This window comes from Histomonas meleagridis (assembly GCF_020186115.1).
Source record: "Histomonas meleagridis strain 2922-C6/04-10x chromosome Unknown contig_20, whole genome shotgun sequence".
Lineage (NCBI taxonomy): Eukaryota > Parabasalia > Tritrichomonadida > Dientamoebidae > Histomonas > Histomonas meleagridis.
This window is the reverse complement of record NW_027150805.1, coordinates 2,944,817-2,959,021: the sequence shown is the minus strand read 5'-3', so window position 1 is coordinate 2,959,021 and position 14,205 is coordinate 2,944,817. Positions and strand designations below refer to the sequence as shown.

Here is a 14,205-nt window from a genome sequence, read left to right as displayed (position 1 = left end):
ACAACAATTAGCAGAGAATAATTATCAAAAAATTATTTTTAACATTGATAAAAATCCAGATTATATATTACCATTAGAAGAAAAGTTTACTAATTATTTCAATAAAAAGCGTAAAGTTTTATTAAAGAATTGTGATAATAATACACAATTCGGTATAGAACATATTCGTTTGTTTTATACTTATGCGGCTGTTAATACTTTTAATTGTATTCATAATGAAAAACTCTTTATCGATACTATGAATTATCATTTATTGAAAAAAGAAATAAATTATACTTTAATATATCAAAATAGACTTAGAGTTTCATCACAAAATCAAAATAAAATTAATACAAAGTCATTCCATATTTCACCATTCTCTTTGCCAAGTGTTTGTCCAGAGATTTTATTCTCTGCTCCTTATAGAATTAATGCTCCTAACGAAAAACAAATAGAACCGATACAAGTGAAAAGTACAAAATATTTTAATTTCGAACAAAAAGGTTTTAAAATCCCTTTTTATTTCCCTGAACATTTATTTAAATATTCAGCTTTATGTAATTTTCAATATCAATCGAATATGACATTCTTAAGATACTTTTATCCAGAGATAAGTCGATTCCAAAATTGTACTTTAATTAAATCATTCAACTCGATAAATTGCGTGTTAATACACCAAAAGCTTCATCAAGATTATCTTTTGTTATTTGGAGCAAAAGTTTCAAAAGAAAAAGATGAAACAAATATAACATTAGAAGAAATTGATTATTTATCAAATAATCATTTATCTTTATATGACTCAATCCTCTTAAATGAATTCGGTGAATATTCTTTGTTTAAAGGCCATTTTATTATCAAAATTAAACAAAAAGATATTTTACTAATACAAAAATATATTTACACTGCAATTCCAACGTCACTTTTAATATGTTCAATTTCGCAGGGAACGTTTATTCTCGAATTCAATGAAACGCCTTCGATTCAATGCTTTACGTCACCGTTGGCTTATATCAATCTAGAAGAATGTAATAGGAATTGGATTAATTGTAAAATGTCAAATCTTGATTATATAAACGTTTTGAACTTTCACGCAAATCGATCATTCTCTGATTTATCTTCTTATCCTATAGTTCCAAGAGTATTAATGGACTTGAACCAAGAAACATTTGAAATTAATGGTAATATGAGACCAATGGACCAACAAATTGAAGTAATATCAGATACTGATCCTACACATGAACAATTACAAAAACGATTTAAGACTCAAGGATTTCATCATCCAGAAAATTTAAATAATTCTATGAACGTATCGATAATATTTTGTAGATTTGAGCCTTATAGTAGGTTTCAATGGTGTATAAATGATGGTTGGGATAGTGGTAATCGACATTTTATATCATTTCCTAAAAATGTTTCAATTCATGCAAAAACACATTATGAATTAACACCAGAGTTTTATTGTTTCCCAGAAGTATTTTTAAATTTAAACAATTATGTTTTACCGAATGATGATAATTTTGATTGTATATTACCTAAATGGGCCAACAACATATTCCAATTTATTGAGCTGCATAGATATGCCTTAGAATCGCAGCAAGTTCGAAGTGAGATCCATCATTGGTTTGATTTGACTTTCGGTTATAAGTTAACGGGCGAAGAAGCAGAGAAGTCGTTTAACTTGTATCACCCTCTATCGTACATATCAAATTTGTCAACAACCGAAGAAATTGAGCAGAAGCAAAGGTGGGTTTTGAATTGTGGAACGGTTCCCTGTCAATTATTCACAACGCCTCACAAAAAGTCGATTGAAAGGGGCAAAATCGATCCGTTAAACTTAATATATATTATTAACCCACCAAATGTTCTAACTGGAAAGAAACAAACCATACCAAGTAATTTCACTGATGGTTCTATACATACGGCATTTTCAAAACGAAATGCATTTGTATCAATAACATATTTTTATTCCAAGGTATCAATTTTAAGGGTTCTAAATGATAACCAATACATAGAGCAGACCTCTCTCTTACGTCCATCACCATTATTTTCATATATCTCCGAAAAACAATTAATGTGTGTCACTGTTTGTATGACTGAAATTGTCATCTGGTCGATTTCTCATGGCATCCTGAACGCAATAATACCAATTGAGAATGTTAAGACCTTAAAAATTGATGAAGATACAAATTCGATGTTTGTTGGATCTGGCAAAGAAATGCTCCAATACACTTTAAATGGCCATTTGATACGTAAAATTTCATTTGATGACGAAATTACAGCAATAAATTTCTTCGGATCAGGATTCACTACATTTGATAAATATGTTCTGTTGGGGTTCAGAAGTGGAATGATCAGACTGTGCGCAATCGAATTCGATACGGGAGAGTTCAACGTGATACAGGAAAAGAAGGTCAGCTTATACGCAATCAATGATCTGGTGGTCGACTTGTCGTTGTTCGAAGTCTCTGTTTATGATTTGGAGTTTTTAGAGGACGAATTATAACTGTTTAAAATAAACTATAAGTTTTATTATAAATTCCGATTTATGAATGTTAACAATAGAACTCTCTGATCTGCATTTACAGTAGAAGGGAGAGATTTGCTTCGAATACCTGAAATCTGCGCATGAGACAAATTAAAGTTTTTGCATCGAAAATTAAAATATGAATTCATTTGGACCATATGCTACTCTACACTAAAATGTGAAATACATATTTACCTGGACACGAAATCTCGTGATAATCTGTATATTGCTTATATATAATATTTATATATTTGAAAAAATTCGATCTTAAATAAAAGTTTTTTTTTCGAGATAATACTTTGTTTCTTTAATATAATACATTTTTTATCATATGTTTTAAATCTATACTCTATCAACATTTTGGATAGATGTAAAATCGTCCGTTCAAAACATTTGTGTTCAAAAAAATTTGTTCTTTTTCTTTATGAACAAAATCGTGCTTGAGCATCACGTCAATTTGCTCTTCTTTGATGGAAACAAGTGTTCTTTAACTTTATTTATGAGTTGGATATTTAAAATGATAAAGCAGTACAATCTTACTCTACATGAGAACGTTAATATTAAAAAATGGTTCATTAAATTCGTAACTTTCAAATATTAATTAATAGGAAATACAAGGAAACTTTCTGGATAAAAATTCCAATCAATGTATAATCGAATGATGTTATAAACGATTTAAGATTATGACAATCATTTTTTTTTTTTTAATCATAAATTTCGATTTGTTGTTCATTTTTGCTGGCTTCTCAGGAAGATCCAACAGAAACTTACAATTTGATAAAAGAAGCAAATGGAACTTTCCTGTATGAAAATTCTCAAAAATCATTCAATTTTGATGTAAATTATTCAATCACATCCAACCCACCCCTGTGCCTGTGATCGTATTTCACTGAAAAAGCCCGGCGGGGCCATTATCCCCCCTTCTTGAAGATATATTTTCTCAATTAGAAATTCTTCATGTTTTTCAAGTGGCGATGTGAACGTCGATAAAAATACGCTTAATTCACCCAAATATTTTTTTGATTCTTCAAAATATAAAAATTCTTTATTAGTGGAATAACTTTTAAAAAGTGTATCAATCATTAATAATTCTGTTTGAATATTAATATCAAATATTTCAAGCGATTTTTCAAGTTTTAAATTAAGAACTTCAAGGAATTTAGATGATGAATATTCTAACGCAATATCATAACTTAAATTTAAAAGTTGATAATAAAATACAATATATTCTTTATATTCTTGAAGTATAGTTAATATACTTTCAACAGTACAAATAAGATAATTAATTGATGGCGTTAAAAAATGTTCTTCATAATATTTATAAGGAATTGAAATTTTAATGAGCTTCTTACTTTCACCAAGAACAATTTGATCATCTGAAATACGCATTCGACAATTTTGAACATGTTCTAGAAAAAGTTTTGGAACAAGATCTTTTTCTTGACTTGTCGATAATTGAATCATTTTACTGAATAATTTCGGAAATACTTTAAGACTTTTAATAGAGATTTTTAATGAAATATCAACAACTTCTTGAAAATGAAAATCCCACTCAAAAACATCTGGGTCGTTAAAATATTCTTCAATTTCGCGAACTGATTCTTGTAACATATTAGCTTTTAATAACCAATTAAGATGATTTCCAAGTGTTTCATATTTTGGTCGTTTCATTTTTTTTTAATTTTTGAAATTATTTATTAAACGTTGTGATCAGGGCACCCCAACAAACAAACAATGGGAAATATTGATCATAATAAAAAAGGATTTAAAAAGAAAAGTAATCAAGCAAATCATCACGGATACTCACAAAGGAGAAATCAACAAAATCAACGAAGTTTTCAACCTGAAACAAATGCTTGGCGTTTTGAACAAGACACAAATAATAGAAACTTAGAATTACTTCATTCAACGATTTCTAATTGTACACGCCAATTACCATTTACCAAAGAAATAGTTGAAACGAAGGACGAACTTAACCAAGATTTTTCAGAAGTTCTTCGAGAACTTTCATTCGAAGATCAACTTTCAAATGGTTTTTTAGTTCCTGTTCCAACACTTGAATCAGAAATTAATCAATCTTTTTCAACGTCAAAACAAACACAAGAAATAAACACTCAACAAGAAGAAATAAAACAAGAAAAAAGTCTTGATGAATGGCTTGATAATCTTCTTGGATAAAATATTTGTTGTTAATCATATTTTTATATTTAATTATTCATGAATAAAATATTTCTTCAGAATTTTTTATTATTATTAAATAATAATAATAATAATAATAATATGCACATATAAATTTAAATCGTTATTCAATTTATTTATATGAATTTCCAGTATCACTATCAATATTCTCTTGTGCAAGAAGTATTTTAACTATTTCTGTATAACCTTTTTGTGATGCCCAAGTAAGTGCTGTTTCAAATAATTTAAATAATTTCCAAATATTATTTTGAAACATCAAATTATTTAAATTTATTTTATCTTTAGCATTAATATCAATTCCTTCTTGTTTAAGAAGTATTTTAACTATCTCTGTATAACCTTTTTGTGATGCCCAAGTAAGTGCTGTCCAAAATATTTTAAATTATTTCCAAATTGTATTTTGAAATATAAAATTACTTAAATTTATTTTATCTTTAGCATTAATATCAATTCCTTCTTGTTCGAGAAGTATTTTAACTATTTCTGTATGACCATTCCAAGATGCTACAATAAGTGCTGTTTGAAATAATTTAAATTATTTTTAAATATTATTTCGAAATATAAAATTACTAAAATAAATTTTATCTTTAGCATTAATATCAATTCCTTCTTGTTCAAGAAGTAATTTAACGATATCTGTATGACCTTTTTGTGATGCTCTCATAAGTGCTGTTCTAAATAATTTTAATAATTTCCAAATATTATTTTGATATAATAAATTATTAAAATAAATATCATCAATAACATTAATATCAATTCCTTCTTGTTCAAGAAGTAATTTAACGATATCTGTATGACCTTTTAAAGATGCTACAATAAGTGCTGTCTGAAATAATTTAAATTATTTCTAAATATTATTTTGAAATATCAAATTATTTAAATTTATTTTATCTTTAGCATTAATATCAATTCCTTCTTGTTCAAGAAGTAATTTAACTATTTCTGTATGACCATTTTCAGATGCTAAAATAAGTGCTGTTTCAAATAATTTAAATAATTTCCAAATATTATTTTGAAACATAAAATTATTAAAATAAATTTTAGCTATAACATTAATATCAATTCCTTTTTGTTCAAGAAGTAATTTAACTATTTCTGAATGACCATATGAAGATGCATCAATAAGTGCTGTTCTAAATAATTTAAATAATTTCCAAATATTATTTTAAAATGCCAAATTATTAAAATAAATATTATCTTTAGCATTAATATCAATTCCTTCTTGTTCAAGAAGTATTTTAACTATTTCTGTATGACCATTCCAAGATGCTCTAATAAGTGCTGTGTAAAATAATTTAAATAATTTCCAAATATTATTTTGAAATATAAAATTATTAAAATAAATCCAAAATAAAACGAATAAATATTTTTAGCATTAATATCAATTCCTTCTTGTTCAAGAAGTAATTTAACTATTTCTGTATAACCTCTTTTAGATGCTATCATAAGTGCTGTTTCAAATAATATAAATAATTTCCAAATATTATTTTGAAATAATAAATTATTAAAATAAATCCAAAATAAAACGAATAAATATTTTTAGCATTAATATCAATTCCTTCTTGTTCAAGAAGTATTTTAACTATTTCTGTATAACCATTTTTAGATGCCCAAGTAAGTGCTGTGTAAAATATTTTAAATTATTTCCATATATTATTTTGAAATATTATATTACTAAAATAAATTTTATCTTTAGCATTAATATCAATTCCTTCTTGTTCAAGAAGTATTTTAACTATTTCTGTATAACCTTTTTGTGATGCCCAAGTAAGTGCTGTTTCAAATAATTTAAATAATTTCCAAATATTATTTTGAAACATCAAATTATTTAAATTTATTTTATCTTTAGCATTAATATCAATTCCTTCTTGTTCAAGAAGTAATTTAAGTATTTCTGTATGACCTTTTCCAGATGCCCAAATAAGTGCTGTATTAAATATTTTAAATTATTTCCAAATATTATTTTGAAATATAAAATTATTTAAATTTATTTTATCTTTAGCATTAATATTAATATTAATTCCTTCTTTTTCTATAATGGTTTTGATAAGTTCAACATTTTCAGATTCCATTGAAAATACTAAAATATTTTTTGGGATTTGGTTGAATTTAAGAAAATATTCGGTAAGAAATAAATTTCCTGTTAATACAGCTTCATTAATAATATTGTCATTAATTTTCATGTCATTTTCTTGTAAATATGATAAAAGTTCATAATTATGATATACAATACATTTTTTCCCTAATTCTTCTAAATTCTTAATTTCTTTTAATTTATTCTCATAAAAATATTTAAAGATATCATTTTGATGAAATTCAATTGCTGTTTCATATGCACCTACAAATGATGAATGATTTTGTTCACATAAATGAATGATTTCTTCATTTCCACCTACAATCGCATATTTACCTGTATTATTTACGTTTGCATTATTCATAAGTAAATATTTAAAACATTTAATAGATCCAAAGAATGCTGCATAATCAATTAATGAAACATTCTTTTGATTAATAAATGAACATCTTTCATAAAGTGATGGTTTAATTGTTTGATTATAATCAAAATTTGTTTGTGATGATATTTCTTGAAGTTTTTCCATTTCATCTTTTCGAATGATTTTCGCAATTTCATTCGGATTATGTCCTTCTTTAACATATTTCTTATGAAGTTTCCAATCATTTTTTGAAAGTTCTTCATAATTTACAAAATCATGTTCCCTTAAATAGATTGCTAATTCTTCTTTAGACATGTAATGCGCAAAATAGGCACTCTGGTTGTTTTTAACAATGTTTGGTTCAAGAAAATTATGTTCAATCATAGCTTCAAGAAGATAAGATGATTCATTTGAATTTTTATTATTAAGAAATCGCCCAAATATATCAAATATATCAGATTTGATTTTATTAATTTCTTCAAATTTTCTTATTTCTTTTATAATATTCAAAAATAAATCTACATTATTATTTTTAATCACAAAGGAATAATATATCATATGAATAATAATTAAATCAGAGGATAAAGGATGAATTTTATCAAATTTGCTGATTATTAAGCCTAAAGATATAGAGCAATTTTCTTCATTCAAACTAAAAATTGCTTGACTTATTGATAGAAGTGTTTCACAATCGCAATGTTCCTTTGGTATCATATTGTAAACTTGTTAAATGCCATTTTCCAACGTTATTACCGTTTAAAATGAAATTGAACGTCATTAGAACCAAAATGACTAACAACGAATTCTCTCGTAAAATGTTAACCACATTCATCAGCTCTACACTTGCTGGCGTTTTCACTGACGCTGTTGTTAGTGGAGCTTCTGGATCAGCAAAACCATTGGATTTGACAAATTCTTTTTATAATGGACTCCAACTTGGCACCAATTTCGTTGCGTACCCAATTGCAACAAGGCTTCTTGAGAACAAGTCAAAAACATATAGACAAAAAGAAAAAGAAAATAATAAAGTATTTTTGTATGCTTCAAAAGCTGTTGTTACCGCAGGAATTGTTGCCGCTGTAAATTATCCGATTTCTAAATTCCAGGAAGTACATAATAACAAAAAGACCATTATTTCTCTCAAAGACTTTGGAATTTATTTTGCTGATCAAATTTTACCGAACGTTGGCTTTCCTGTCACCAACGATTACCTTCACAAGGTAATACCAGTTCCTAAGGATTCACTTTCACAGTATCTTAGGGAATCTACAATTGCAACACTTTCATCACTTGGAGGTTCGGTTGCAAATCTTCCACTTTCAATACCAAAAGATCACGCTACAATTTCTGGTACCCTCTCTGGATGGATTAAATCTATTGGAAAGACAACATGCACAAATGATTCATATGCTCATTTTGCTAAGACTCTCCAATTCATAACTCAATAAAACAACACAAGAATATTCTGTTGCCTGTGATGCATAGGTGTATTATTTGAGGTAAATTTCTTTATTTCATGTATATAAAAAATACGATTTCCTAATCTTGTTCAACTTGAGAAGAAGTGAAAAATACAACTGCGTATGGGAGGACTTCTTTTGGCTTATCTTTAAGTAGCGAAACCATAAATTCAGAAATCATTCTTTTAAGTTCTGGATGCCGACGTAGATATCTTTCATTTTCTATCCTAATTTGGTCCAGCTTCTCATCAACTAAATCACTATTTGGCTCTGGAGCTTCGCTTGACATTAAAGCAAAAGAAAAATACTTTCAATAGTTTACAATGGCTGATAACGTACAAATAAAATTCTTCAATTATCCAATTGCAGAGTACAGTTGAAGATCCTTTGTGTATTGCTTGTTTTGTTTTTCTAGGTTTTGTATGCTTTCCTTGAGTTCAGTGAGCCGATCGTTGATTGTTATCAAATTGTCTTCGTCAGGAATAAGTTGAATTTTTCTGATTTTGTTTGTTTTTTTAATTATAGATCTCATTTGGTGCTTTAGCTTAATAACTTTTTCCCTTTGTTCATTTCTATGATTAACAGCATTGATAAGTATTTTTGATAAGATTTTTATTTCATTTTCATTAACTTTAATTGAATTCAACGCACTCATAAGTTTGGCATTATCATTTTCTATTTTAAGCATTTGATCTTTAAGAAATGATATTTGAATTTTATTTTGATTGATTCGCTCGCTTAGCTGTGACAAATCGCATTCCCATTGGTCTCCTGTTTCAACCCTCCCTTTACGTGTAATATTTAAAGTTTGAATTGAATTTGTTCGAATTTTTAATATAGAATTTCGAAGTTTTTCATTTTCTTTGGAAATTTTCGATTTAAGGAATTGATGTGAAACTTGTTCTGTATCAATGATGGATTTTACCAATCTTATTGAATCAGTTAGAGAACGAGGTTGTGGTTGACATGAGTTAGGTGAAATTATTTCTTTGTATATCTTTTCCCTGATTAATTCCTCAAGCGAGTAATTTTTTAAAATTGGGGATTCGATTATTTTATTTGAATCAGAATAAGCTTTGGAAAAGATATAATTTTTAATTCTTAGATAGCGCATGAATATTGATTTATTATCGAGAGCTTGAAGTATGTTTTCCGCTATTTTCAAGCACCTCTCTTCTTTTTGCTCCATACAGGGCAAACGTTAGATTAACGTTCACTAATTTTTCCTTTTTGACACTTTTATCATTTACTTCCAAATTATGCATAGCATTAATGTTTTCGTCAATATATTATTTGACATGGAAAACTTGTTAACACTACCGATAGATAATAAGCACATTTTGCTAATAATAATAAAATGAGTTTATTAATGTTGAAAATTATTTAAAATTCTTTTTTTTTCGGTTAAAAAAGGTTGTATCACCAAATGGTAAAGCTATTTATTATGATAACAAAAATAAATGTGAAAAAAAAAAAAAAAAACATTTTGGAGTCAAAAATTACATTAAGCTCACAATTTATATATATATATATATATATATATATATATATATATATTGTTGTTGTTGTTGTTTTCAAGGAGCTACATTCATGCACTTAATTGGACTGAATAATTTTTCGATGTTCATTGAACTCATTTTAATTAGAACCTGAATTTCTTAATAAGCCATTCCAAGTTCCTTCTTCAATAAAAAAGCGTGTTTATAAACAATATAAGTATACTTTTGGCTATTCTAGTAGTACAGGCATTCATTATGATAAAAAAACATGTTCAAACTTATACAATTTATTTACAAAAGTGTTGGAATAAGAGGATCTTATGGATTCTTGAAGATAGAATTATTTGGAATCATTAATACTGAATAAAACAAGCTTTCTATCACAAAAATTATTTAATGTTTGCTATGAAGATGTAATATATTTCATTAATATATAATAATTTGTTAATCATCAGACTATAGATTAAAATGATAATTCTTGCACTAACTAAATTATTTAGAATCGAAATAGTAAACATGAATAAGAAAGAAGAAAAATTTGTGAAGATAAAAGAGAGAAGAGATAGGGCACTGTTCGAACAAGCTTTACTAATGTAGAGATTTAAAAAAGTGTAAAAAAAATTGTTTTATCATAATAAGATGTAACCAGAATTAAAAACTAGAGCTTATGGATTCAAATTAAAAAATTGAAAGAAAACATCATGTTATTGAAAATATTAAGTAAATGATACGATGTACTTTTTATTTTATGAGAAACCTTAATAAAATAATGTGATTATGATAAGTTTCATGATGATATTGTTAGCATCAAAACTTCATATGGATGTTTTTGACCTATTTTGTAATGAATTATGGAAAAAAAATAGAAGGAATTATAAAATCCAATAGATGTTCTTATAGAGTAATGCATAAATGTGGATGAAAAAAATATTAATGAATTTTTGTTAAGACTTGTCATGAATTTCTAAATAGCAACAACTATTATTTAAAAATAAAGAGGATATGTATAATTATTATAAGAATGGTTTGGTGTTTGTAGCTATAGTTGATTAACTGTTGTTTTAAAAAATACAGTGACAATAAACTTATGTTTGTTATATCAGAATATATCTCTGTAGGCAATAAAGTCGAACTATGGTTTGGGTAAAGTCAACAAACCGATGTTCCCATATTCCGGATTGAATGATTTACTTGATTTATCATTCAAATTTTGAGATTAATTCTATGAGAAATTCGGTATAAAAACCGAAACTTTTGAGAATTTTCTACAATTTTTATAACAAAAAGTTTTGTTTATTAAACTTTCGTTTTTTTGTTCGTAAATTAATTGCCAAAGCAATCCTGTTTTTCGGGATGACCAAGTGTATGTACACCTCAGGGGCATCAGTGCCTTGATATTTGAATGAAATTTACTCAGATTATTGAATATTTTTCGACCATTATCTTTCTCATAGAAGAACACAATATTTCCATCCAAAATGCCTCTAGGAATCAAACAAATCCAATGCTGACGACCATGTAACTTTTCAAAATTCAACACTCTTGTCATTAATCTTTATTAATATGAAATATTGTACTATCTCATGGTGCTTGTTTCATTGTTCAATAAACACAGCAAAAAAAGCAAATTTTCTTTTTCCTTTGATGATTATGTAAAGTTCTTTTTGTCATGTTTGCTTTAGTTCCTACTAAGTTCTTTCTTTTCTTTGTACTTGTTATATGGTTTAATTAAAAACCAAATTAGAGAATCATTAATGGAATATAATAACTAACAAACAGTTTTATTAAGTTCTATATCTTATATTCGATTTACCTTTTCCTTTTATTCTAAAATAAAGAATAAAAATTATCATATTGATAAAAAAAATATATAAAATAATATGCCAAAACATTTTATGTTAAATAATGAACTAAAAACTGGATGTGTTTGATGTTTTTGCTGTTATTATTGTAAATATATATTATCGAATTTTAAAAAATGAATATTATTTTTCTTGTTCTGGAAATATTCATAACATGACTATATTTAGTAGTTGCATCGTGAAATAAAAGTAAATGGAATACATTTTTACGCCGTAAGCATAATTTTTGGATATCTGGAAAAATTTGAATCCACCTCACCAGAACACGAATTTCTGGAACGTAATTTGAGTTCAATTTATTGAAATTCGAGCTGTAAAATTGCAAATTCAATTTAAATTGCTTTTGAATATATCACATTGAATACGACTTTTCAGAAATTTTTCGCACTGCTTATTTTGCTTTATCTGAAGCGAAAAATATAAGGCTATACGAAAATTGTTATTTTCATATATCTGTACATTTAATATCTAGATGTATAAAGAAATGCGAAAAGCTTATGTCAAGATATCATTATTTCAAAAATTAGATAATTAGATTCAAAAATTTGGTTACTTCACTTTTCTGTATACAACACATCCTTTTCCGGACCTTTGTTCTCAATCCTGTTCCGATTCGATTGAAATATTTCAATGTTTATTATCGGTTTAAATTTTTAAGTATTGAATTTTGTGAATTTTTATAATTTTGTGAAGCACCAGACGCTGTTGGTTCATGAATTCAATTTTTTATGGGTAATATCTGCTGTTCAAAGTTTTGAAAATAATTACAACATATTTTCGATTTTGGGAAAAAACACAATACATTTATTCATCTGGCAAAGCTTTCTTCCATTCATTTCGAGTCTCAGAGTTCTCTTGTTCTTGATTTCTTCTGATAGTTGAATCCATCGTATATTGAATATCATCATAATCATCATTTTGCCAAATTATTGGAAGAGGTTCCGATGATATATTATTTGAAGTTGTAAGGTCACTACCCTCCATAAATAAATATTGATATGAATCAGAATCAGATCCTGACGAGTTTGAGCTAGGTTTTTCCATCTCTTTTCTCGACTCAATCTTATCTGTTCTTATATCTAAAACGCGGGCCATTTCTCTTGCAATAGATTGATTTTCTTTTGAAAATAAGTCATATAGACGATCAATTCTACTTACGATTTTGCACTCCAACACATCTCCTTTTTTAATCCCTTGACTCTTTAAAGTTTCGGAAGGATTTAGAACATATCCATTATGAAATAGAAATACTCTTTCATGTTCAAAACACGAAAACTGTAGTAAATTCGAAAGCTCTGCTGCTGTAGATGATTCATGTGTAACAACGGGGAGAATTGCACCAGGTAGCCATTGGATATTTACCTTCAATTCATCGTCCATAAGGCTTTCTGGGGAAAGCAATTCTGGAACCAGTCTTTCAAAAAGTACAAAATGAAAATTGATTCTGGGAAATTTTTAAAAACGGTTTAATTCAAATTTAACTTGGCATAGCCGTTCCAAATCAAGTTCGTCCTCTCAATTTTGGAGGTTGATTTTACTCAACATGTACGATAGAAAAAGAACCGAAAACGCTCAAGCAAAAAGTGAATTTAGTCATTGTGCACAAAACACTTTACAAATATTTTCTATAAAAATTTAATAATTACAGAGATGAGTATGAAGAATAAGCAGGAAAATAAACATAAGAATAAAGATACGAAGTGATAAATAGATTCTATAATTAGTTACTTGAATGCAATAATTTTTTATCATTTATCTTTTATGATAAAAGAGGAAAAAGGAATTAAAGAAAAGCTTTGAAAAATTGTAAATGAAATAGCAGCGTAATATACTCTTGACAAAATGAATAAAAATATTGATGCCAATGAAGGACTTCAATAAATTAAAACATTTGGTTTACACGACAAAAAACGATTTTATTGCAGTTGCATGAATAAATTTCCAGAATTTGATTAAATGTCGGAAAGATTTATATTAGTATGTTAATTTCATAACTTCGCGGACTTACCTACTATTGTTCATAGATTTTAGAAAAATTTTATAACTAAAAAGTGATGCGCGCATGCATGAATTTTGAAGTGAATTTATTTTGAACATTTTCATCAGTTGAAAATTAAAATATGTGTAAAAGACCGTAAGTCTTTTGATGACTCATGCATTTGGATTTTTTGTTTCCAATGTTTTTCGATCCAAAAATGCATTTTCTTCACTTTGAAAGAAAAATTTGTTACTGTATCGTTTTATCGA

The 14,205-nt window shown here is 26.9% G+C and overlaps 2 protein-coding genes across 2 annotated transcripts; both read left to right on the top strand.

Moving 5' to 3' along the window:
• Positions 1-2,068: 2,068 nt before the first annotated feature.
• On the top strand, positions 2,069-2,482 carry GO595_003409 (uncharacterized protein; the record flags this gene model as incomplete). Its single annotated transcript, XM_067916427.1, has 1 exon — positions 2,069-2,482. One exon carries the CDS (start codon positions 2,069-2,071, stop codon positions 2,480-2,482), a length of 414 nt encoding a protein of 137 aa, XP_067777210.1.
• A 5,443-nt stretch (positions 2,483-7,925) lies between these two features.
• On the top strand, positions 7,926-8,585 carry GO595_003408 (uncharacterized protein; the record flags this gene model as incomplete). The annotated part of the gene is made up of 1 exon (XM_067916426.1): positions 7,926-8,585. The coding sequence occupies one exon, from the start codon at positions 7,926-7,928 to the stop codon at positions 8,583-8,585; it is 660 nt and encodes a 219-aa protein (XP_067777209.1).
• Between the last annotated feature and the right edge of the window lie 5,620 nt (positions 8,586-14,205).